Below are 27,261 nucleotides of genomic sequence, written 5' to 3'. Positions count from 1 at the left end.
AATGTGTCTGTGAAGTTTCAGCTCAAAATACCCCATAGATTTTTTTTTTATTCATTTTTTTAACTGCCTATTTTGGGGCATAATTAGAAATGAGCCGATTCAGGGTGTGTGGCCCTTTAAATCGCGTGCTCCCCGCCCCAAGAGCTCGCGCTTGCCTTAAACAACATAAAAAAAGTTCAAACAGCTAATATAACCCTCAAAATGGATCTTCACAAAGTGTTCGTCATGCAGCATGTCTAATTGCGTAAGTACTGTATTTATTTTGATGTTTACATTGATTCTGAATGAATTTGACGCTATATGCTCCGTGGCTAATGGCTAATGCTACACTGTTGGAGAGATTTATAAAGAATGAAGTTGTGTTTATGAATTATACAGACTGCAAGTGTTTAAAAATAAAAATAGCGACGGCTCTTGTCTCCGCGAATACAGTAATAAACGATGGTAACTTTAACCACATTTAACAGTACATTAGCAACATGCTAACGAAACATTTAGAAAGACAGTTTACAAATATCACTAAAAATATCATGTTATCATGAATCATGTCAGTTATTATTGCTCCTTCTGCCATTTTTCGCTGTTGTTCTTGCTTGCTTACCTAGTCTGATGATTCAGCTGTGCACAGATCCAGACGTTAATACTGGCTGCCCTTGTCTAATGCCTTTCATAATGTTGGGAACATGGGCTGGCATATGCAAATATTGTTACGTAACAGTCGGTGTTATGTTGAGATTCGCCTGTTCTTCGGAGGTCTTTTAAACAAATGAGATTTATATAAGAAGGAGGAAACAATGGAGTTTGAGACTCACTGTATGCCATTTCCATGTACAGAACTCTTGTTATTTAACTATGCCGAGATAAATTCAATTTTTGAATCTAGGGCACCTTTAATATAATATGTACTGTTTTTGTAAAGAAATTTAGGACAGATAGTATGCAAATTGGGACACAGTGTAGGATAGATCAATAGTTAAACAGGGAACAAGTGTGTAACTAATCAGAAACCATGGAAACATTAATATTGATTCACACAAACCATCGAATTTCTCAACCGATTTTGCTTCAGATCTCAACGCACAACACAGGCCAAATTGCTTATTTTACAATAGTAACAATTTTCTTTAATTCAACATTTAAATTTATTAATGAATTTATTAATTTGTTAATATTTCCAGTAACTTTTGAAAAAAAAATGTTGATTGGTTTGTTAAATGTCTTCTTCACCAAGATACTTTATTTATTTTAGGTGATGACGAGTCAGTAGATCTGCCAGGAGACTGTGAGTTTGAATGGCTAAAATGCCCAAAAATAACATTTTAAAAACCCTTATCAAGACTTATTATGATTTATAGAACTATATAAGATTCTGTAATGCATTTTACTTCTACCTCACACTGATAATTCACTCTACTGTTCTTTGATCCAGAATGCTGACAATAGCTATTTCCATCACCCATAGCTGCGTCCCATGATGACACACTATACACTATGCACTTAAAAGACTATGTACTTGTGCACTACATACTCATCCATGTAGTGTGTGAATTGTATAAGGTTATTTTGTCATTTAACATCAGAGTCTGATACCTCCTTCCCCTCCACTATGTAATTAAAGCTGCGACAGTCGAGTGCATGAAGTGTCCAACATTCCACACTTCGTTTTTCCTGTTAATTTAGTGCATCATCTGGGTATTTAAAGTGTACATTTTCTTTTTGGAATTTTCAGTGTAAACACATTACTTACTATTTATACTTAAAAACGGCATGAAATAGTGCATAAGTACGCAAATTGGGATGCACCTCCTGTTTTTATGGCCATTTTGAAGTATCGCATCAGAAACAAATGATGGAAATGCCTAATTTCAAGAGAGAAAAAAACTCTTAATTTGCAAGAAAGTTTTTATGCTCACTTGAGGTGTTTTTTGACTTGTGTGGAAAAGATTTTATGTGAATAATGGGCGATGGAAACGCATTTGCAGAATACATTCTGACATAGTGTACATTAAACCCATGTGACTAATCAGCTGTTTCCGCTGGTGGTGTTTTATTTACTGTTGGTTACTAGCTTACCAATACCACCGTCATCCTCTTGAACAAAACTTGATGGAAACGTGTCTAATTCACATTGGTTTTTTAATTTTTAATTTTTTTGTGAACTTTAAAAAAAGATTCACTTCAAATTTGGATGGAAATGTCCTGGTTAGCGTGCAAAAGTAAATATTTCGAAATGTTTACCCAGATCACTCTGATCATAAACTAAAGTGACATGAGATAATATGAGGAAACTGACTGTGGTAATATTTGTCATTTCAGATGCAACTGTATTGCCTGAGTTTGTGGAAAGAGGTGAGTATGAATTGCTAAAAAGCCCAGCATGGATCAGCATGGAACGTGGTACTTTAACATATTCAAATCATGTCCATGATTTGTTTGTGTGTGTTCAAATAGCTAATGCAACAAAAGTCACCAAGTGTCATCCTATTCGACGTAACACCACCATATGCCATATATAATGTCATATGTGTAGTGAGTTAAAATTACACCACCTTCTTTTGATACGTTCCGCGATCCATGCCGTACAGTCTCACTGTATCAATTGGTTTGCTAAATGTCTTGAATTTTCTTGCTCTTAGTGAAGTAGTCATCATATTTATGTAATTTAGGTGTAAAGGAGTCAAATCTGTCAGAGGACGAGGAAGATTGTGAGTTTGAATTGCCAAAACACCCAAAAATTTCATTTTAAAAACCCTTATTATGACTTAGTACTAAATATGATACTGTAATGTATTTTACATCTACCTAACATTGATAATTCAGTCTCTACTGTTCTTTCACTCGTTCGCTAAACTGAAAAGCCAGTCAGAGTTTTCTCTCTCCGACGTCTTCATGCAGTGAACTCTCCTCATGTGTTTGAAATTTGCTTAATGATGCATTTAAAAGTTAATGACCAAATCTTTACAAAAGTTCACAATGCTGTTGCAGATAAAATATAATATGAATAACATTGAATAAAAGTCTTTTCATTAGGTTATAGATGCTGGTTAGGTTAGATCAAACCCCTTTATCTAAACCTCTCTACTTAAAGGTGGGGTAAATAGATTTTCAAAACAGCTGTTGGACATGGTTGATATTTGAAATCAACCCAAACAAACCCACCCCTCTCTTCATTGCTCTGCCTCCAAAACTCACACTCCAATCCTAACCACCCTGATCCGAGTCCGTCTCGAACCCCAGCCCATTCACTGCTGCCAGGCGAGGCGAGTGCACTGACAATGACGCTAAACATCGCATTCTCTAGCGGTCATCAGTATGCTGCAGTTTAACAGCAAAACTCTCACTATCTGTCCTCTGTTTCATACGCAATGCGAGAGTGGATGTGTTTATCACAGCTGACGCGCTACAAAATGCTTCATGAAAAATAAAGCGCAGATGATGAACGAATGACAAGGAAGCACAAAAAATGAACGTACAGTACACAAGAGGAAATACAAACAAATGTTTGTTGTTAGTCACCAACAGCACAGCAGCTCTAGACAATCAAACCCAGTGTTATTACATGTGGAGCGGGATCAAAGCAGCCTCCGCGTCTGTTGTCAGGACTTCCTGCTTAGCTCTCTTCAGCGCTGGAAAGCATATCTAATATAATCGCAGTCCTAAAGCACTTGCCCAGTCATAAACCTTCATTCCAGTGATATTCTTTTGAGCTCTTTTGTGTTGTCATCATCTCTCTTTCTGCTGTTTTTTTTCTTTCAAATCTCCCTCTTGCTCATTCTCTCTCCTCGACCGTCATACGACCTCTAATGCTGATTGTTTACACGTTTATTGTTGGTGTCGGCCTGAGTAACTTCCAAACAGTGTTTTTGAAAAAATACAAACTACCACCTTTATCCGTTGGACTCACACATCCACCATGTATGTTTGTAGTTTTTTACACTTTTCATTTGTGTTTGTCTGATCATAAACTGAAGTGAAAACTGACTGTGTTAATATCTGTTATTTCAGATTCTTTAAATTATATAAACAACTTGGAGTCAACGAGTGAGTATGAATTGCTAAACAGCCCAAATGAAAATAAAAAGTTACTGTTATTGTACAGCATGGATCACGGAAGTGAGCCTGGGCCCAGGTTACTTTTGATTTCTGGTACAAATATGACATATACACCAATCAGCATATATGATTTGTCTAGAATGCATCAGGCCATTTTAATGCTATTTCAGTTTCAACAAACATTTCCAACAAACAACTTGTGACTTTGCTTTGCTGGGTTTGCTTTGGATGACTTTCATGAGATTCATGATAATCCCATAGGAGCAAAAACTGATTCTCACACAATTGTCAGTGTAATAAATGACCGCTGCAGCATAATGTCTGATTTGTGCAGAGGACAGGCATTCTAAAACTCGAGAGGTATCGCTGCAAGCTTTACAGTGCACAATCCTGTGGCTCTACATGTGCATTGTTTAGCACATTGCTTGAACTTATGCCTTGACGACACTGGAAAAAAAATGTAAGCTGATACCAGATGCATTGGATATTGTGCAAGAAGTGACTCGCTTAAAACAGTCTCCAAAACGAAACCATGTATTTGAAGCATTAAAAACTGAAATGAGATCCAACATTCAACCTGAGAAGCCTCTGTCCTCCGTCATGGACTGCAGTAAAATCTAGACAAAGAAGTAAGAACTATTCTGTTCTGGTAAACCCTAATGACAGAAATCACAGAAGAATCCCATGATGAATGCGGTAGGACAGCTGCTGGTGTTTTGGTCTTTCTAAAAATGTCTTGCTTACAGGATTTTCTCTCCAACCGAACAGTTATTCAAGACATTACAAAAACGTGATGCTACAAGATTCTAAAGCTGCAGTTGCGGTCACACAAAGTTTTATTTAGACGGCAAAGTTCTCATTATGCATTTCAAACTTTTTTTTACATCAGTGCTAGAGGCCTCAGATGCTCCCAGGTTGTCAGTGCAAAAGAAACTGGCGGAAGTAACAATGAGAATGAATTTCAGAGTCCTTCAGAATATTACAGACAACAGTATTTGGACTTGTGAACTTGGTCATTGTTTTGATCAGAAAGACTTTAGAAAGAAGGAAGTGGTGGACTTGTGGGAATTCTTTTCACAGCTGCCTGTGGGAAGGAGACAACTCTCCAACTTTCTAACGCCTTTGTACTCTGAGGATTTTGAGGATTTATGTGCATAGTTGAGCATGTTGCCAGACATTATCAAGGCATCCGGCATTCAAGATAAGTCTGGAATATCAGTTAGGTTCACCAGTTAAGCTACTGTCCCTGGTTTACTATCATAAGTGCACAAACTAATGAAACTGTTTTTCACAATTCCCGTCAGAACAGCATCAACTGTAAGACTGTTCTCAATGCTAAGACGTATTAAAACATATCTAATCTATATCTATGACTATGACACAGAGAAGGCTTAATGACTTGATGTGCCGCCACACACACACACACACACAGAGAGAGAGAGGGGTCCTGGAAAAAGTGGACATGATTATCATTACCACTCAAAACAATTTTTAGGAAGTGACTCTTAAAATATATATATATAAATTTATTTAACATTTTTTTTACAAGTATTGCTTTCGTTGTGGTAGTTAGATTTTTTTATACTATGTTGTGTGTGGTGGAATTACGGCACCTTCTTTTGATACGTTCTGTGATCCATGCTGTACATCCTCACTGTATCAATGACTAAATGCATTAACATGTTTAATAATCATCTGTAGAGTCATGTTGCTCTAGCTGATGATTATCTGTCATTAAATCTTTACACTGATTATTCTGATGATGAACTGAAGTGAAGAGATTGACTGTTAATATTTATTAACACAAACCATCAAACCGGTTATGCTTCAGGACTCGAAGCCCAGCACAGAGCAAACTGCTTATTACAAAATTAAACATTTTCTTTAATTCAACATTTACAGTTATTGATGGATTTATGGTAACACTTTAGTATAGGGAACACATATTCACTATTAATTATGACTTTTCCCTCAATAAACTCAGAATTTACTGCTCATTAATAGTTAGTAAGGTAGTTTAGTTATTGGCTAGGATTAAGAAAGTAGAATAAGGTCATGCAGAATAAGGCATTAACTAATAAACAGCCAATATTCTAGTAATATGCATGCTAATAAGCAACTAGTTAAAGACCCTAAAATAAAGTGTTACCAAATTTATTAATTTGATAATATTTCCATGAACAGCTTTTGAAAAAATTATCAGATGTTTCTGTTTGTGAATTATTATTATTATTTATTTATTTTTGCTATATGTCTTGAATTTTCTTGCTCCCAGTGAAGGGTTTATTGCATTTATTTATTTATTTTAGGTGAAGAGGACTCAGGTTCATCAGTGTCGGATTGTGAGTTTGAATTGCCAAAACGCCCAAAAATCAAATTTTATATTAAGACTAATTCTGATTTATAGTCCTATATATGATTCTGTAATGTATTTTACTTCTACCTCACATTGATCATTCATTCTCTACTGTACTTTCATCCAGAGTGCTGACATGATCTTTTCTTTCTGTCTTTTAGGTGGTGAGGAAATGTGTGAATTTACATTTACTAATATTTTTGTCTTTGTCCTGGTTATCGTGAGTACTATAATCCGCAGAGCAGACACAGAATGACATACACAAGGAAACTTTATTAAACACCACACCCAGAGAACTTCAAAACTATCTCTACACATCAAACACTAGGAAAGATAATTAACAATACAGGGAACAGGGGCCTGTACCATGAAGCTGGATTAGCTGGCTAGCCAGGTAAGTTTCAGATTAGTTTGTGCCAATCCTGGGTTTTAGGTACCATGAAGGTGGCTTGGCTTTTAGCGGTGTTCATCACCATAGTAACTTACACTCCACGGCTAACTTGCTCCAGGGCAGGTTATGTTCTGGGTTAGAGATCTCAAACAGAAATTGGACCAATCAGATGTGAGCAAACTGACACTGACACACCCAACACAAAGTCACTCCCCCAGTTTCTCTTCCTCCAAATTAAAGGTCATTATATAGTAAAAACAAATATTTAACGATGAAATTGTCTGGTTTTAATGACAATTACTTAGAATGATTGTATGATTTATGTATGATTTATATAATAATTCAATGATATATATTATTATTAATCCATTACACAAGCGATTTTAGTTTAACAGTTATTATTTAGTTTCAATGAATATTAATATATATAGCTCATATGTAATATAAATAAGGTGTAAATAAACTTTAAGCATGACTACATGTGACCTTACATGTTTGAGTCTCTATCGCTATATATTATCAACTAAATAAACTAACTTCACAAGTTTCACTTGCACTGATAGAGCAACATCATTTCTTTTATTTTCTTTAGTGTAAATGAGTTTATATTCTTCATTTTCTTCAATCTCTTAACCTTCAGCAAAAGAGTTTTGAATCACGCTGGCTCTCTCGCGAGAAGTGAATCAGAGTTTCTCTCTGTTGCGAGGCATGTGATTGGCTGTTTGCCACTGATGTCATGGATTCATGTGCACACGCTCCACAAACTCAGGATCAAAGCCTGAGTTGACAGAGAAAGTTGATGATCAGCATCATGGTACCAACAAAGCCAGATTGGAGTGGTTTGGTTTTGTCAACTCAAAACTAATCCTATAACCCTGAGTTTGTTCATCTACCATCATGGTACAGGCCCCAGGTGTGTAACTAATCAGAAACCATGGAAACAAACTACAAACTAGAACTCAGGCAAAGACACTGAAACTAAACAGAGCAAGATAATTAAGCTTTGAACTGGACAAAACATGAACGTGACAAACTTCTATTAACTGTTTAATTTATTGATCTTAAAAACTAAAATATCAGTAAGAAGCAAACTAAATCAAAATTACCCGTTCACATACAACATTTCATTCAAAACAAACCAAAATTTTTCATCATACAAAAGTAACAAAAATTGCCTTAAATGCAAGCTTTGAAATTTATTAATAAATGTATTAATTTATTATTATAATCAACTTTAAACTCATCTTTATTTTTTGGACGTTTAGTTTTATTATGTCCCTTAAATTTCAGAGGCGTTTTGCTCTTGGCAGCGAGTCTGTAATTCACCACACAAAACTCACCGTCTGTGTTCATATTCATCATTTCAGATGAAGAGTTGTCAGGCCTGTGAGGAAAGAGTCTGAATTGTCAAAACGCCCAAAACTGTATTTAAAAAAGCCTCTGCATTTAAAAACATTTGATTTGATGTCACTGTACTCACTGTGTCAATGACTAAATATATTAATGTTTAATAACCACTGCTGATGTGTTATCTGTCATTAAATCTTTACACTGATTATTCTGATGATAAACTGAAGTGAGTGCGATGAAGAGAATGAAAGCCCAAATGAAGCCCAAATGAAAATAAAAAAGTTACTGTGAATTCTGGTACAAATATGACATATATATATATATATATATATATATATATATATTGAGAGAGAGAGAGAGAGAGAGAGAGAGAGATGCAGGGCCTAAAACTAACTTTTTGCCTGCCAATTGTCAGGAAACACAGACTTAATTGCAAGAGGTGAGTAGAATGTAGTAAACTGTTTATTGACAAATAGTGATGGCTGGTGAAGAAATGAACACAACCAGAGCAGGTGAGAAACGTCTCGGGTTACGAGTGTAACCCCTGTTCCCTGAGTAAGGGAACGAGACGCTACGTCGGATGACGTGATGGGAACCTTCTGTCTTTTGTGTTCGTGAAGCACCTCTGTATCCAACCAATGAAAAGACGTGACGTCAGAGGCGGGTGACGTCACGGATCAGGAAGCTATAAAGCACACCTGAACACAAAGCACGCCAGCTTCTGTAAAATGTCTGAAGCAAGCGCACCAGGTATGCAGGAGATACGGCCACGCGACGTAGCGTCTCGTTCCCTTACTCAGGGAACAGGGGTTACACTCGTAACCCGAGACGTTCCCTTTCGTGGGAACTATCGACGCTACGTCGGATGACGTGATGGGAACGCAATCCCAACTACGCCGTGTCTCCAAGTGCCTGGCTGCTATCTTGTAGCACCCTGGCCCCCGGAGTGATGTTAAGGTGAAGATTGTAAAATCTGATAAAAGTGTGCTGGGATGACCATCCAGCCGCACCACAGATGTCGTCCATAGAGACACCAGATAGGAGAGCTCTGGACGCGGCCATACCTCTCGTGGAGTGAGCACGCACCATCAGAGGACACGCACTCAAAAAAATATTTCAGGCTAAACATAAGTTTTATGTAATTGAATTACATATAAAATTTCCATCCATTTGGATTAAATAGTTTTTACATAAACAAAATAATAAACTTAATGTGATTCATATTTGTAAGTCATATGTAAATGAAATAGGTAAGATTTATCTAATAGTATGCCCAGTCTATATAACACTGCTTAGTGTTCACGTGTTTGCGCACTACTGAGTTAAAGTACCATTGAAGCATGTGTCAGAGTTAATGAGATAATTAAGTGATTAATTGAGTGATGATTGAGCATTATTGAAAACACCTGATGATAACAAGCAGAATCACCAAAGGAGAAAATCACAATTTTTAAGCCACCATCGTGGAGATGAGGGTTTGCTTTAGTTGGGCTCTTGACCCTTCACTCTTTAATATTAGTTTTTGTTTGGGCTGTTGTAACAGCTAGTCAAGCAAAGAGAAAAGATGATCAGGTGGTGTTGGTTATGTTTTCACATAATCATTATTTGATCTGAATCATTGAACTCATTTAGAGATCAATCTCTGAATTAGATTTACATTATTGATTGCAGCAGCACTGGTATTCTACAGTAGAAAACCAGCTTTATACAACAACATAATCTGAAAAATCTCTCAAAAGTTCTGATCAAAAAAAAAAAAGTTACATGTTTAGAGACACAGACATCAAGAATCAGCCTGTGAATCTCAACAATGGTGACCATCAAAAAGCATGTTGCAATGCATTCTGGGAGCCACCAATCAAAATCCATCCATGGCTCCCATCATGCATTGCTGCATGAATAAATTATGAGCTGAATTGTCTTAGTAATTTCCTTTATTGTCACTATTTTTTTTTCTGTTTTTCTGTGACTTTTTAGTAGCTTGTTTTCTAATGTTCAGAGTTGATCTGTTGATCAGAATATGTTGCTTGTCACCGTCATTGAGATTCACAGGCTGATTCTTGATGTCTGTGTGTGCCTAAAAGACAGACTTTTCTTTTTTTTTATTCTGAACAACTTTTGAGAATAACTTTGGATATATTGAATCACAGTGCTGCTGCAATCAATCATGTTAATTTATCTCAGAGATTGAGCTCTAAATTAGTTCAGTTATTCACACAAATAATGATTACGTGAAAACATAACCAACACCACCTGATCATCTTTTCTCTTTGCTTGATTAGCTGTTACAACAGTCCAAACAAAAACTAATATTAAATGGTCAAAGGTCAAGAGCCCAACTAAAGCAAACCCTCATCTCCACGATGGTGGCTTAAAAATTGTGATTTTCTCCTTTGGTGATTGTGCTTGTTATCATCAGGTGTCTTCAATAATGCTCAATCATCACTCAATTAATCACTTAATTATCTCATTAACTCTGACACATGCTTCAATGGTACTTTAACTCAGTAGTGCGCAAACACGTGAACACTAAGCAGTGTTATATAGACTGGGCATACTATTAGATAAATCTTACCTATTTCATTTACATATGACTTACAAATATGAATCACATTAAGTTTATTATTTTGTTTATGTAAAAACTATGTAATCCAAATGGATGGAAATTTTATATGTAATTCAATTACATAAAACTTATGTTTAGCCTGAAATATTTTTTTGAGTGCGGGCACCCCACCGTCTCATACGCAAGTGAGATGGCCTCGACCACCCACTTGCTCATCCGCTGTTTAGATGCTGGTCCCCCCCTCTTAGGGGACCCGTAACATACAAACAATTGTTCTGTTTTCCTCCACAGGGCAGCTCTGTGGACATAAGCATCTAATGCTCTTACAGGGCAAAGCAGATTCTTCCTTTCCTGATCCGAACTCGCAAAAGGAGGCGGGCAGAAAGCCTCCAGTACGATGGGACCTGGGACCCTCGTTGGAACCTTTGGAACATAGCCAGGCCTGGTATGCAAAAAGGCTTTCACCATACCTGGCGCAAACTCAAGGCAAGATGGAGCGACTGACAGCGCTTGTAAATCACCGATTCTCTTCAGGGAAGAGACAGCCAGAAGAAGGTTTTGAGTGTCAAGAACTTATCTGACACCTCCTCTATCGGCTCGAAGGGAGCCTCAGCCAGCCCTTGGAGCACAATAGCGAGGTCCCAGGTCGGGGTCTTCGTGCGCACCACAGGTCTCAACCTGAGTGCACCACGGAGGAAGCGTACTACTAGGGGGTCTCGACCCAGCGAGGAGCCCCCTACAGGGATATGATGAGCCGAAATAGCGGCCACATATACTTTCAGCGTGGAAGGGGTTAAACTTCCGAGAACTTTTCCTGAAGGAACTGAAGCACGTCAGAGACAGAAGAATGGACCGGGTCCAAATTATGCTGTTCACACCACATAGAGAACAGTTTCCATTTATATAAGTACAACTTCCTCGTGGAGGGAGCTCTGGAGTGAAGGATGGTCTCCACAACCTCGGTTGAGAGACCAGTTCCTATGAGCCTTGCCCCCTCAGGGGCCAGGCCCACAGTTTCCACATTTCTGGGCGGGGATGGAGAATCGTGCCGCCCGCTTGAGACAGGAGATCCTGCCTGAGAGGAAGCTCTAAGGGAGAGCCGTGAAGTAGAGACATTATGTCCGAAAACCATACTCTGGTCGGCCAGTAAGGGGCCACCAATATTAGGTCGACCTTCTCCTGGCGAACCTTCTCCAGAACTCCCAGTAGCATTGAGACTGGGGGGAACGCATACAGACGCAGCCTTGGCCACGTCTGTAGCATGGCATCCAGCCCTAGAGGTGCTGGGTGCTGAAGTGAATACCACAGAGGGCACTGAGCTGACTCCTCTGTGGCAAATAGATCGACTTGAGCTCGACCGAAAGTTTTCCATATCAACTCCACCACCTCGGTGTGGAGTTTCCATTCCCCCGGTCTCGCGCCCTGCCTCGACAGGGCGTCCGCTCCCACATTCAACCGCCCGGGGATATAAGCTGCTCTCAGCGAGAGGAGCTTTCCCTGGGACCAGAGGAGGATGCGACTGGCCAATTTTGATAATAGGCGAGACCGCAAGCCCCCCTGATGGTTGATGTACGAGACCACCGCAGTGTTCTCCGTACGGACCAACACATGGTGATCTCTCAGGTCTGGGAGGAAGTGTTTCAGTGCAAGAAACACCGCCATCATCTCCAGCCGATTTATGTGCCAGGAGAGCTGATGGTCCTGCCAAAGACCCTGAGCCGAGCGACCACTCATGATCGCCCCCCAGCCCGTGAGGGAAGCATCTGTCGTAAGCATGGAACTCACACGAGCAGGGGACAACTGCGCCTGCATCGTGGTGGAATCCCAGATTACACCTAAGTAGTTTGCAACCTGACTCGGGACCAGCACACTCTTTTTGGCGTTGAGCCTCAGCCCAAGCCTTTTCATGTGCGACAGAACAACATCTCGATGTTGAACTGCCAATCGTTCTGTTTGAGCTAGTATCAACCAATCGTCGATATAGTTCAGCACGCGGATGCCCTGGAGTCTCAGCGGAGCCAGCGCTGCATCCACGCACTTCGTGAACGTGCGGGGTGAGAGGGATAGGCCGAACGGAAGAACCCTGTATTGGTAAGCTTCGCCCCCGAAAGCAAACCTGAGGAACTTCCTGTGCGAAGGATGGATGGATACATGAAAGTATGCGTCTTTCAGATCTATCGCTACAAACCAGTCCTCGGACCTGATCTGAGGGATGATCTGTCTGAGTGTAAGCATTCTGAACTTCAACTTCCTTACTGATCGATTTAACACACGTAAATCTATGATCGGACGCAACCCTCCATCCTTCTTCGGAACAATGAAGTAGCGGCTGTAAAAGCCCGACATTTTGCTGGGAGGGGAAACCCTTTCTATAGCCCCTTTTTGCAAAAGCGTCGTTACTTCTTGCTCCATCACCAGAGACTGCTCTGGGGTTACCACCGTAGGAAGCACCCCATTGAACTTGGGCGGTCGTGAACCGAACTGAATTCTGTAGCCCTGTTCTACCATGAGCAGCACCCACTTCGAAACATTCGGGAGATTTTTCCACTCTTCCAAATATTCTACTAAGGGAACCAGTCTCTCGAGACTGGTCTCTGGTGTTTTTTGAGCACTTGGCTCGTCCATCTGACGCGGCGCACCGGCAGACAGGCGAATCACGTGCTGGCCAACCCTCCTCGGAGGATCGGCGGAGACCGCTGTGCCCTGACGCACGCTGGGTGGCAGGGTTGACAGGACGGTCCCCTGAGGGCACCGGGAGGGACCCGATATCCGAATCCCCCCGGAGGGGGCTGCCCTCGAGAGATCCTGCACTATAAAGGTCAGGACCTCTTCTTTGAAGCCTTCCGGGAGATAATGACGGTCCTCAGATCCGTCCTACCTCTGGAAGGCTTCGCCTGTGCCGCCCGCCCTGGCCCCCCAGATCTTTGTGGGGGAGCACGGGAGGCGACACTGGCTTTTTGTTGCACCCTGTGTGCTGAGGAGCTGGCTGTCGGCCGAGGCTGCTCCCGCCCAGCAGCCTCAGGGGGATGAGAGCGGCGGGGAATAATTTTAGAGAATGCCGCTGTCTGCTTTCGTGTCTCCTGAAACCTGTCGACGACAGTTGACACTGCGTCGCCGAACAGGCCATCAGGAGACAGCGGCGCGTCCATGAGAACATTTTTATCTCTCTCCTTGATGTCTGAGAGGTTGAGCCAGAGATGCCTCTCCAGGCCACCAGGGCTGCCATAGAGCGGCCAATGGATTTGGCCATCTCCTTGGTGGCCCGGAGAGCTAAATCTGTTGCCTTTCTGAGCTCATGAATAGCCTCAAAGGACGCTTCCCCAGTGTCATCAATTTCCCCCAGCAGGTCGGCTTGGTATGCCTGTAAGATAGACATAGTGTGAAGGCATGCCGCCGCCTGACCTGCCGCCGAATAAGCCTTGCCCACCAAGCTGGAAGTTGTCTTTAGGGGCTTGGTGGGCAGAGTCGGGGTCTTAAGGGACGATGTGGACTCGGGTGAGAGATGGCTCGCGAGCGTCTCCTCGACCCGAGGCATCGCCCCATAGCCGTGACGTTTCAGCCCAACTATATTGCTATATAGTGATGTCTGCGGGCTGTATAGTCTGTATTGTACTGGCCGCTTCCACGACCTCGACACCTCGGTGTGGAGGTCGGGAAAAAACGGCAGACCCCGGCGCTGAGGTAGTGACCGCGCGGGAAGAAACCTTTCATCAAGCTTACTTTTTGGTTTATTTTCAGCTTTCTCTGCGGGCCAGTCGATTTTTAACTTTTCTACTGCCCTGGTCACTACCTCTAATAGCTCCTCATAAGCAGGGGATGAGGATGGCGGTTCCTCATCGACGCTCTCCACATCAACCTCCTCGGAGGAAGATATGTTAAGCATCGGTGCCTCTCTTCGGGGGGAAGAAACCGCTACGCGTGCTTCCGCCACCAAAGGAGAGACACTGGGTCTAGCAGGTAAGGGAAGCGATAGGGCAGCGCCCGTCTCTTCCCCCTCTGCTAGATCCATCTGTGAACCCCACGAGTGCAGACTTCGCTGTGCCTCGGCAGCAGGTGGACGGTGGACCAGACCCGCGGGGAACACTCGCCTCGGCGCCCTCCTCAAAGAGCGCCCGGCGAGATCGCAGCACTCTGAGGGTGAGCCGATCGCAGTGTACACAGACGGCTCCCTCGAGAGCCGCCTGTGCATGCTCAACCCCCAGGCATTTCACACACATGTCGTGTGAATCTCCTGTCACTATGTAGCGTGGACAAGGAGGAGTACACTTTTTAAACTGTTGCTGCTTTTCCGCCATAATGCTTTTTGTCTTATTTTTGTGCTTGAAACTATTGTCCTCGGACGAAGAGATCACTGTGTGAATATATATATATATATATATATCAGACAGACAACAATAAATAAGACAGACAAGATACAGAGAGCGCTTGCTGAAGACAACAGAAGCTGGCGTGCTTTGTGTTCAGGTGTGCTTTATAGCTTCCTGATCCGTGACGTCACCCGCCTCTGACGTCACGTCTTTTCATTGGTTGGATACAGAGGTGCTTCATGAACACAAAAGACAGAAGGTTCCCATCACGTCATCCAACGTAGCGTCGATAGTTCCCACGAAAGGGAAAAGTCCAATAAAGCACAGAGCACCACACACACCTTTTATGATCACTGTAGAAGAATGTATACAATATCTCTTGTCTCTGCAGGTGGATGTCGGACGGGATATGAGCAACAGGGATCCAGGAAGTGTGCTCTCAAGTTCAGAGGATTTGAATTTCCGAGATACAGGAAAGGTAAGTAGCATGAAGATATTCGGGTAGTCCTAGTCATAGACCAGACAAGGAAGGTGTGTGTGGTGCAGGCTTAAATGCAGGAATGGTGATGAGATTTTTGTGATGATGACTTTTTTACTATTTTTTACCAGATATGAAACAAAAACGGGCAATTATGAGACCAATATTTTAGATGCTAGTGAAAATGTACAATCCTCTATTCCAATTTCGAGACCACGGCTAAAAACTACTAGCTTATCTAATATAATTTTAATAGCCTACATTTTTAAAGACAAGTAAACATTCATTAATAAAAAAATAAAAAAGTAAAAATAAATTACTAAAAAAAGTACAAAAAGTATAAATAATCAAATTAAAGCAATAAGCACAAATATATACAAGCAACAAAAATACAAATGAAGTAAACTGTGCTTTTCAGGCAGGTCTAACAGTCTAACAGTAGTTTTCAGGTACAGACATTTAATAAACTAGGCTAATCAAATAAATAACACTGCACAGACTTCATATCCTTTTTAAAGTTCAAGAGCAGTGAGTGACTTTTTTTCCCTTTGTTGATTGGTTAACATTAAGGGCCCTATTTTAACGATCTAAACGCAAAGTGTAAAGCGCAGGTGCACTCAGGGCGTGTCCAAATCCACTTTTGCTATTTTAACGACGGAAAAACGATCCGTGGGACAACCCATTTTTGAAATGGGTTGTCCCTATTCTCTTAATGAGTAATGGGCGTAACGTTCAATAAACCAATCAGAGTGTCATCTCCCATTCCCTTTAAGAGCATTCCCTTTTTCTTTGTCAACAGAATACCATCTGGCGACAGACAGTTTCATATACTTGCTTGGCGAGTGTTTATTTTAGGCCCTGTATATACAGTATGTGTGTGTGTAATATCAAATATTAAGGTAAAATGTCATTGGTTCATTCAGCCTATGCTCATTTAAGAGCCACTCATCAGCGTGTATGATTTGTCTAGACTGCATCAGGCCATTATAATGGTATTTCAGTTTTCCCCGTGGTGTAAATGATAATTGCGCAGAAATATGAAGAGACACCGGCCAGTTTCTGATTACTTTAAAGGTAAGCAGACCAGGGACACTGTATTATCCTACAAATGATAGCACTGCTGTTAACCCTTTGACTCCTGATGATGCAGTTCATCTGGATGAAACATCTATCAGTTGATCTCCCTCAATTGTCTCCTACTATCTCCTCTATTCCTACAACCAGCATGACTGAAATCCACTGTTCAAGTGAGTTCAAGCTGCAGGGATCTAATAAGATCTAATCAAACTTTAAATCCTGCTGTACTGAGTCAAACTACACAGATACAGTGAACCGGCTATTCACAATAAAAACAGTCAATTCACCCACAATAGTTGAAAGATTTTCCTTGGCTGACCTTATGTGAAACGCGGAGAAAACTTTTCGGCATTGTGCAGTCAGTGGACTGGCACTAAATAAGAAACATGAACCTGCATTTGATGTTCAGGGTTTCTGTATTTGGAAACCTGCTTTAATGTCATTCAGGGAACATACAAAAAGCAAACATCATAGAGAATGTCTGGCTCCAGTTCAGATGTTTGTCTCATATACCCCTTTTCCACCAAGGCAGTTTGAGTGCTGGTTCAGAGCCAGAGCCTAGTTTCAAATCAGTTCTTTGTCTTTCGACACCCAAAGCACCAGCCCCGAACCAGGAAAAGTGGTTCGTAAGTAGCACCAAAACATAAATCAGACAAAATCAGGGGCTGGGGGCGGGGTTACCGTGACCAACAAGAAACTTGAGACCGCCATGTTTGAAATAGCAGCTAATCGAGCTAATAGCAGCTCGATCGTAATCTCCGTCTATATACAAATGGATGTAGGTTAGCAAAGCCATGAGCATCAACATTAGTGAAACATCTGCGATTGTTAATGGAAGGCTTGTTCGAAATGCATCGGAGCAGCGTGGACCGATTCGGCGGGTGACATCGGAGTGCCGCGGGTCCACGGGTGTGTTTGTAGAGCATATGACTCCTTGTCCCACTGAGCAAATTACGTCCAGAAGACGTCTTTTTGAGGTCTTGTCTCAGGTTGAAAAGACGTCCACTGAGGGGCCAGAATGAAAGTTTTTATGACGTCTTTTTTGGACGTCTTCTGAACATCCGATATAGACGAACACGCACAATCACCAAAGGAGAAAAATCACAATTTTTAAGCCACCATCGTGGAGATGAGTGTTTGCTTTAGTTGGGCTCTTGACCCTTGCCTTATTAATATTAGAATTTGTTTGGGCTGTTAACTCAGTCATAACAGCCAGACAAGCAAAAAGAAATGATCAGGTGTTGGTTATGTTTTCACATAATCATTATTTGACCTGAATCACTGAACTCATCTAGAGCCCAATCTCTGAGTTAGATTTACATTATTGATTACAGCAGCACTGTGATTCTATAGCGAAAGATCAGCTTTATCAATGCGATTCACATGATTTCAGAAAAGGTGTGTTGAACAAAAAAAAAAGCTTCTAATTTAGGCACACACAGACATCAAGAATCATCCTGTGAATCTCAACAGTGGTGACCATCAAAAAGCATGTTGCAGTGCATTCTGGGAGCAACCAATCAAAACTCATCCATGGCTCCCATCATGCATTGCTGCATGAATAAATTATGAGCTTAATTGTTTTAGTAATTTCCTTTATTCTCATATTTTATTTTGTTCTGTTTATGTGACTTTTTAGTAGCTTGTTTTCTAATGTTCAGAGTTGATCTGTTGATCAGAATATGTTGCTTGTCACTGTCGTTGATTCACAGGCTAATTCTTGATGTCTGTGTGTGCCTAAGAGAAAATTTTTTTACCATGTGAAATCCTTTATATTATATTGATAAAGCTGATTTTGTGCTGTAGAATCACAGCGCTGCTATAATAAATAATGTAAATCTAACTCAGAGATTGGGCTCTAAATGAGTTCATTCAGGTTAACTAATGGTTATGTAAAAACATAACCTACACCTGATCATTTCTCTTTACTTGTCTCGCTGTTCTGACTCAGTTAAAACAGCCCAAACAAACTCTAATATTAACAAGGCAAGGGTCAAGAGCCCAACTAAAGCAAACACTCATCTCCACGATGGTGGCTTAAAAATTGTGATTTTTCTCCTTTGGTGATTCTGTGTGTTCGTCTATATCGGATGTCCAGAAGACGTCAAAAAAAGACGTCATAAAAACTTTCATTCTGGCCCCTCAGTGGACGTCTTTTCAACCTGAGACAAGACCTCAAAAAGACGTCTTCTGGACCTAATTTGCTCAGTGGGGTGCTTTTGGATCGTTCTCGCGGTGCTTTGACATCATGCGCCGATCGCTCTGCGGGAAGCCGATGCATCTCGAACAAGCTTGGTGTGTTTGTGTTTGGCGCTGCAGCACTAGCTTTGCTGTGAAATATGAGACGTATACAGTGACGTAAGACCTGGCTCTGTGCTGGCTCTCTAGCCCGTGGAAAGGCAAACTGGTTCTTAGAAGGCTCGTTAGTTGAACTAACTCCGAACTGGCACTAGCACTAGCTCTGAACTAGCACCTGGTTCGTGCTGGTGGAAAGGGGGTAACAGTGTGGCAGTACAGCTAGACTCCCAGTTAAAAGCAAATCAGAGATGCTGTCGAGAGATGTTAAAAGTTGAGCAGATGGGTTTCCCCTCTTTTTTTCCTTCAACTGCTTGAAATTATGTGTGTTTATACGTGATGTCATGATTTTTATTTGAAAATGTACACTGGCTCTGTTGTGAGCAAGCTCCAAGAGGGTAGATCAGATGTGGCCACCTGTACAACGCCCTTTGAGAAGCTGGGGATCGGCTAGGTAGGCTAAACTTTAGACGAGGGGAAATCTGAGTACTGTCATCTCAGAAAAGAAGGCCTAAAAATTTGCTTTGATGTCCGAGGGCCCAAAGAAATTTTTTTTAAAAAAATAATAAGCGGCCAGTATCAAATTTGGTGCTTCTCTCAAAGAGGTTATGCATCGAGGGCTTTGTACCCATCATACAGTATGTGGAAAACCTCGGTTTTGATCTTGGGTCCTACGCTTGGAGCATATTGCCATTGCAAATGTTACGATGAATGTCCCTTTCATGGCCAGTCCGAAATTAATCTGGTTCTTAGATCCGGTGGTTGTCCTTGACGGCGCTTCTTGGGAGCTTCCCATTCTGAGAGAACTTCAGTCTCAAGTCCAAGGGTAGATTTTTCACCACCGGCTAGAGATTTGGAAACTTTGTGTCTGAACTCTGAGGGTACCAGCTCATAGATTATGGTTTTCTTAACTGAGGCTTTTGAGACACAACAGGGGCTAAGGCCCGGGGAATGGTGCAATTAATTACCGAAGTTATGTTTGTACAATTACCCAATACTTTCTGTTTCTAAGGACTTTCAGCAAGATCTGAAATGGTGGTTGAAAGGTAATAGCTTTGAGCTACAAAGATCCAAGCTCTGTGCTACATCGTCTTTGTACCACAGGGCTTGGGTCTCCCACCACTCGCCAAGAACACAAATTGTTTCTGCCCCTGAGGGAGGACAATCTCATGGGATCTGGGTATTTTTGACTGAGGTCATTAAACTACTCATATTTTTAGAGGTCTCTCTATTGGAAACTCAGTGTTGTGGCAGGTTGGAGCTTTCTGCACTAATCAGGGTCTTAACCCCAGGCTTAGATCCTTCTGGGTTAATAATGCTTTCTTAAGTCCCGTATGGAGTCTAGTCTTTTTGACTGAGGTCATAAGATCACTCAGCTTTATAGAGCTTCCCCTCTCTGTGATTCAGTCCTGCGGCAAGCTAGACCTTTCCGCACATTACTGAAATCAGTGTTTAAGCAATGTCTTGAAGCACAAGGCGTGGTCCTGTCGCCCCTCTGAGATTGAATGATCTCTAATTGAATTCAGTGATTAGCTTTTGAATAGCATCAACACCATGATGCAGCACGTCTTCCTTCAGACAATTAGAATCTGAGATTCCATGACGTAGGTGGCCTTTCATGTCTTTTTATGGTCATCAAAGAATTTGCTTTTTTTCACACATGCTTCAGACACCGGTTCTGAAGCATGTGTGTTCCCATAGCATCAACACCATGACGTAGGATCTTGTTCCCTTCTCAGGGAGCTGGGTTATATTCCTCACCTGAGATGTCTTAATGTCACTGTGCAGCCTCACCTTGTCAATGACTAAATTCATTAACATGTTTAATAACCATCTGTGCCATCATTATATTAATTCTGAACTCTCCATCAGGACCAGAAAGATGTGCAGGTTTGGCTGCTGCTTTAAATGATGATTCAGATGATGAAAACCCCACAGATCTCAATATGGAGGAGGAACACAGTAGGTCCTAAACACACACACACACACACACACACACACTTACACACAGTGTTTGTTCACTGCAGTCACTGGTATAAACAGAATCTTCTTCAGATGTTGTTCAGATGTTGTTCAGGTGTGTTTCATTAATGGTTTCTCTCCGTCTCTTTCAGCTGAGGAGGTTCATGACACTCAAAGTCTTTGTGACACTGAAGCGACTCCAGCAGCAGCTCGAGGTCAGAACATCTGAATTCATCTCTTATCTGACACTGATTCTTCATCTCACTCACTGAACGTGTCTGTAATGACTTTTCTAGGTGCAATGGGCTCCAAAATCATCTCTCTGCCTAACTTTGGTGAGTTAAGATACACTTTCTTATGTTTTGTGGTGTAATTCATGCAGACACATAGATGTGAAACTATAGATGTTTTTTCAGCCATGGAGAGAGAAGACACCGATCAGAACGTTACCCAGAATGCCCTGCTGTTACCACTGCCAAGTAATGTTAATAGTTTCTCATTTATTGTCCTTCAAATTCATCATGTCAAACATAACTATTCAAATGGTTGCAATATCTGTGCTGATTATGAAGACATTATAATGCTGTTATTCTGTGTTTCAGGACGCTGCAGATCCAAGATCATTTCACTGCCAAACCTCAGTAATGTTTCAGTTCATTTCAAAGATGAACAACATATGCATGCTTTCATTCATTTGCAGTTTAAATATTTGCTGTTTAATTTGAGTATTTTTATAATCAGAAACACACAAGTTCTCAGGTTTTAAATGGCTGTGAGTTCAAATGAAATCTTGTTTTGTTCTTTTCTTTAGCTCAAGACAGAAAGGACAGCGATGACTCCAGTTAAAGATGTTCAGGTTGTTTTGAAGAATCAGATCTAGAGCTTTACTTCCATCATCAATGCCAAAAGAACATGGAAACCTGAACATCACAGTCATCTGTGCTTGTTTCATTATAAACCCGTGGCCATTAATGTGAGGTTTTTACGTCTAAGAGCTTCAGGAGGTCAAACACCAGATCAACATTATGAACATTTGGACACATGCTCAATGAACCAGCATCAGAAAAAAAATGGCATTACATTTATTTACATGATTTGAATTTATTGTTTGTATGAAAATCCCGGTGAACACCATCTACCTCTGGAGGAGTTTTTTTTTTTTCAAACGCATGACAATTATTGTCTATGTTTGTATTAGAAATGTGTTAATTAATCACTAGTTCATAAAAGCATTGATTTCAAAACATAGCCATTGCTAGACCCTAATAGTAATGATCTGTCGTTTAGTTACAGTATCATCCTTCCCTGTCATCAGTGTCAGACTCGACCTTCAGCTCAGATTCCTGCAGGAGACAGAAATGTTGTGACATTTTATTTCAGTAACACTGTGGATGTGCCTCAAACTTAGTTTACATTTATCTGCTACAAATGACAATAGTTTAGAAATCCTCTACGTATCTCTGTACATTAGAATAAATGGTAAACCTTCCTCACTAACAGAAAACATGGACATTTTAAATTTTGAGCATGAATTTATCGTGGTTCAATTATGCCATTCCCATTTCGTTTCAAGTATTTAATGTAAAATTGGCCGCAGAATAAAGCATCAGAGGCAATAGTTTGATTTCTGACTCTAAATGCTTTTTTAACATCACATTAATCACTGTTTATTTTAAATCCATAATGCTAGAAACTTCCTCTGGTTCAGTTTTTAAGGGGAAAAACAACTCTGGTTAAATCTCTGATCTTAAAGAATGTATGCCTGTTTTCAGATTGATTGTGTAAATGAGAAAAACTAAAGGTATTATTAGGTGTTTTCAAATATTGCTCTCCTAGATCCTCCTCGGATGCAAGGAACGAAAATGAGGATGGAGGAATTGAAGGAAGACATTTTTTGTGAATTGTAATATTCTTGATCACTCAAACACCACTTCATCTCACTGTATTTGCACAGGTGCAGATCTGCCGTTATGTTGCTGAAATATGATTGATTAAAATATTCCCCTTTATAAAGCTCTTAAAGCATGTGACATTTATTTAAACCACAAATGGAAATGGAAATTTAAAACTGTTTCCACAAATGTGAAGTGCATCGCTTTAGCAACTTTTTGAATAAGAAATTAACATTTTTCATGCTTTTTTAATATATATTTATATAGCTGGTTGTAGCCTTATTTAGATGTTTATATTGTTACGTTTAATTGGCACCTCTATTTTATGTATTTTATTTTATTTTACATATTTATGCATACATAATTGTAAGTGTAATATTTACAACTGAATTAAATTATATAATGTTAATGTTTCTTGAATTCTTCATATATATATATATATATATATATATATTGCCAAAAGTATTGGGACACCCCTCCAAAGGATTGAATTCAGGTGTTCCAATCACTTCCATGGCCACAGGTGTATAAATCAAGCACCTAGGCATGCAGACTGAAAGAATGTCAGTCTGCATGCCTAGGTCAGGGATGGACAACTCCGGTCCTGGAGGGCCGGTGTCCAGCAGAGTTTAGCTCCAACCCTAATCAAACACACCTGAACCAGCTAATCAAGGTCTTTAGGATTAGTACACAGCAAAAACTGCAGTGTTAAATTAACTCTCCTGGGAGTACATGTGAGACCATACTCAAGAGTGTTAAAGTGTTAAAATAAGAGTGTTAAAAGAACACTGAAAAGTGTTAAAGTTAATAAGATAATTAAGTGATTAATTGAGTAATGATTGACCATTATTGAAGACATCTGATGATAACAAGAAGAATCACCAAAGGACAAAATCACAATTTTTAAGCCACCATCGTGGAGATGAGGGTTTGCTTTAGTTGGGCTCTTGTCCCTTGACTTTTTAAAATAATATTTAGTTTGGGCTGTTTTAACTGAGTTATGACATCCAGACAAACAAATGGAAAAAATGATCAGGTGGTGTTGGTTATGTTTTCACATAATCATTATTTGGTCTGAATATCTGAACTCATTTAGAGCCCAATCTCTGAGTTAGATTCACATTATTGATTACAGCAGAACTGTGATTCTACAGCACAAGATCAGCTTTATCAATATAATCTGAAGGATTTCACAAACAGTTGTTCTGAGCAAAAAAAAAAAAGAATCTTTCTCTTAGGCACACACAGACATCAAGAATCAGCCTGTGAATCTCAATGACGGTGACAAGCAACATATTCTGATCAACAGATCAACTCTGAACATTAGAAAACAAGCTACTAAAAAGTCGCATAAACGGAACAAAATAAAATATGAGAATAAAGAAAAATAAGACAACTCAGCTCATAATTTATTCAGCTCATAATTTATTCAGCTCATAATTTATTCATGCAGCAATGCATGATGGGAGCCATGGATGAATTTTGATTGGTGGCAACCAGAATACACTGCAACATGCTTTATTATTCTCACCACTGTTGAGATTCACAGGCTGATACTTGATGTCTGTGTGTGCCTAAGAGAAACATTTTTTTTTGCTCAGAACTGTTTGTGAAATCCTTCAGATTATATTGATAAAGCTGATCTTGTGCTGTAGAATCACAGTGCTGCTGTAATCAATAATGTCAATCTAACTCAGAGATTGGGCTCTAAATGAGTTCAGTGATTCAGATCAAGCAATGATTATGTGAAAACATAACCAACACCACCTGATCATTTTTGCCATTTGTTTGTCTGGATGTCATAACTCAGTTAAAACAGCCCAAACTAAATATTATTTTAAAAAGTCAAGGGACAAGAGCCCAACTAAAGCAAACCCTCATCTCCACGATGGTGGCTTAAAAATTGTGATTTTCTCCTTTGGTGATTCTGCTTGTTATCATCAGGTGTCTTCAATAATGGTCAATCATTACTCAATTAATCACTTAATTATCTTATTAACTTTAACACTTTTCAGTGTTCTTTTAACACTCTTATTTTAACACTTTAACACTCTTGAGTATGGTCTCACATGTACTCCCAGGAGAATTAATTTAACACTGCAGTTTTTGCTGTGTACTAATCCTAAAGACCTTGATTAGCTGGTTCAGGTGTGTTTGATTAGGGTTGGAGCTAAACTCTGCTGGACACCGGCCCTCCAGGACCGGAGTTGTCCATCCCTGGCCTAGGTGCTTGTGAAAGAATGGGTCGCTCTCAGGAGCTCAGTGAATTCAAGCGTGGTACCGTGATAGGTTGCCACCTGTGCAATAAGTCCATTCATGAAATTTCTTCACTACTAAATATTCCATGGTCAACTGACTACGGTAAACCTCGGGATAAAACGAGAGATTAATGTTAGTGTAGATGCCATTCTTCTTCTGATGTAACGAGTATTATGGGAAGTGTTCCCGATTCTGGCTGACCTAATTTATGCAGCCTAATAATCCTTTAACAGATGTGAAAATATACAGTAAATTGATAATGTGTTATGTGTATGCCAGGTCAAAGAGATGCATTTTTAGTCTAGATTTAAACTGACAGAGTGTGTCTGCTTCCCGAACAATGCTAGGAAGATTGTTCCAGAGTTTAGGTGCCAAATAAGAGAAGGATCTACCGCCTGCGGTTGATTTTGATATTCTAGGTATTATCAGCTGGCCTGAATTCTGAGATCGCAATAAACGTGAAGGACTATAATGATTTAAGAGCTCGCTCACACAGCAAAATCCCCAGTGTTAAATGAACACCCAAAGTGTACATATGACTCCATCTTGCCGGGTGTTAAAAAGTAACACTGAAGCAGTGTTAAAGTTAATGAGATAATTGATTGATGATTGAGTGATGATTGACAATTAGTGGTGACACCTGATGATGATAAGCAGAATCACTGAAGAAACAACAAGAGAAAAAGAGAGAGACACAACAACTACAACTGACTTCCAGCCATTAAACATTATTACACTTATTATTAACCAGTTTGATTTGATTTCTGTCATACATCAACAAAAGTTCTTATTGAGAATTAACAGATGTTTAGATGTTAATGTTTGAATGAAAGTTTAGTTTGAAGTCACCATGATGGTGAAAAGCATTTCCTTTAGTTGGGCTCTCGTCTCTATTTAATAACATTAATTTATCTCTGGCTGCTCCAACTTTGTGTTTGTAAAGCACATTTGTTATGGTCAGAGAAACTATGATCTGAGCTGTGTTTCCCAAAAGTGCTGTGAGACAAAATTGATCAATTTAGGTTTGCAATGCTTTGGGAAGCACAGTCATAATGGTTGTGTTTTCTCATTGTGAAATGGCCAGATTCATTGGTGACATCCAGTATTAACTGGTGATATAGATGTTATATTATTTCTTAATAGTAAATCTCTTTTACCGTTTGAGATCCAGCAGAGCTTTTATAATCTGAAGGGTTTTTTTGAAACACACACAGACATCAAGAATCAGCACATGACCCTCAACAATGGTGACAATCAAACAAAGTGCTTCATGTTGCAGTGCATGATGGGAGCCACCAATCAAAACTCATCCATGGCTCCCATCATGCAATGCTGCATGAATAAATTATGCAGCTGAATTGTCCTGTAATTTTCTCAGATTGTTCATGTTTGCTTTATTTCTCTGTTGTTTTGTTGTGACAGTAGCTTGTTTTGTGATGTTCAGAGTCGATCTGTTTGTCAGTATTTTGTATTTATTTATCATCACCGTTCTTGAGAATCAGATGCTGATTCTTGATGTCTGTGTGTGTTTAAACACTGAAGCTTCAGTGCATAATGTATTATTCTTAAAGGTGCCCTTGAGTGATTTGAAAAAACATTTTAAATTGCTCCCTGATATCTACATAGAGGGTATGTGGCTTTTTTATGGTTGAAAATTGTCCAGATATGGTTTTACAGCTCCATTTATAACCCCACAAATAGCCCCTAGAATGAAAAGGTCTGTTTTTGCCTTATTTGGAAGGGTCATGAATAGTAATATGGTGCTCCGCTCTGATTGGCTGTTTCACTGTTCGGCTCCTTCCAGTAGCTCACACTGATATCGAACAAATCTGTACTGTACGGCGTGAACGATGGAGAGTTTTGGTATTCAACCTTATATGTTTGAGCCGGTTTCTGTCAAAGATGCAGATGTAGAGGAACAACCAATTTTGTTGCGATTGGCCATGGACGTTTCTGAGTGGTAAGTTTGTCTTTATTTTCAGTATGAACCTGCAAAACGTAACTGTTACGTCAATGGAACTAGAATATAGCGTTAACTTTACACTATAACTCATAACGTCAGTATTTGCAACTTTGTTTTTAGCATTGTAAAAAAAATTAATTGTAATAATGTGTCGCTGTATGGTTTTACAATGATAGCTTCTTCACTTTGCAATAACAACTCTAAACAACAAACTGTGTAGCGTGGAAATTTGTTTCTAATATATTGACATTACCGATATGATTTTAAATTTGATTTATTTAGCCAATAAACTTACATAGTTAGCTTCGGTGT

The 27,261-nt window shown here is 40.0% G+C and overlaps 1 protein-coding gene across 5 annotated transcripts in view; it reads left to right on the top strand.

The window, feature by feature from the left end:
• LOC125275914 (hereditary hemochromatosis protein homolog) overlaps positions 1 to 22,848 on the top strand; it is an 87,691-nt gene extending 64,843 nt beyond the window's left edge. The window contains exons 12-23 of one of the 5 annotated variants that reach the window (XM_048203244.1): positions 1,250 to 1,282; positions 2,317 to 2,349; positions 2,667 to 2,705; positions 4,006 to 4,041; positions 6,363 to 6,397; positions 15,414 to 15,501; positions 20,746 to 20,835; positions 20,988 to 21,050; positions 21,132 to 21,170; positions 21,252 to 21,314; positions 21,438 to 21,476; positions 21,647 to 22,848. In XM_048203244.1, the coding sequence (XP_048059201.1) occupies positions 1,250 to 1,282; positions 2,317 to 2,349; positions 2,667 to 2,705; positions 4,006 to 4,041; positions 6,363 to 6,397; positions 15,414 to 15,501; positions 20,746 to 20,835; positions 20,988 to 21,050; positions 21,132 to 21,170; positions 21,252 to 21,314; positions 21,438 to 21,476; positions 21,647 to 21,681 (593 nt within the window). In that variant the 3' untranslated portion in view covers positions 21,682 to 22,848. Of the gene's footprint in view, positions 1 to 1,249; positions 1,283 to 2,316; positions 2,350 to 2,666; positions 2,706 to 4,005; positions 4,042 to 6,362; positions 6,398 to 6,570; positions 7,140 to 15,413; positions 15,502 to 20,745; positions 20,836 to 20,987; positions 21,051 to 21,131; positions 21,171 to 21,251; positions 21,315 to 21,437; positions 21,477 to 21,646 lie in introns of those variants that run through there. The other 4 variants (XM_048203245.1, XM_048203251.1, XM_048203252.1 and 1 more) reach the window with 4 other exon arrangements.
• The last annotated feature ends 4,413 nt before the right edge of the window (positions 22,849 to 27,261 follow it).

This window comes from Megalobrama amblycephala, linkage group LG9, assembly GCF_018812025.1.
Source record: "Megalobrama amblycephala isolate DHTTF-2021 linkage group LG9, ASM1881202v1, whole genome shotgun sequence".
Lineage (NCBI taxonomy): Eukaryota > Metazoa > Chordata > Actinopteri > Cypriniformes > Xenocyprididae > Megalobrama > Megalobrama amblycephala.
Note: the sequence above shows the minus strand (reverse complement) of the source record. Positions and strands in the feature narration are given on the sequence as shown.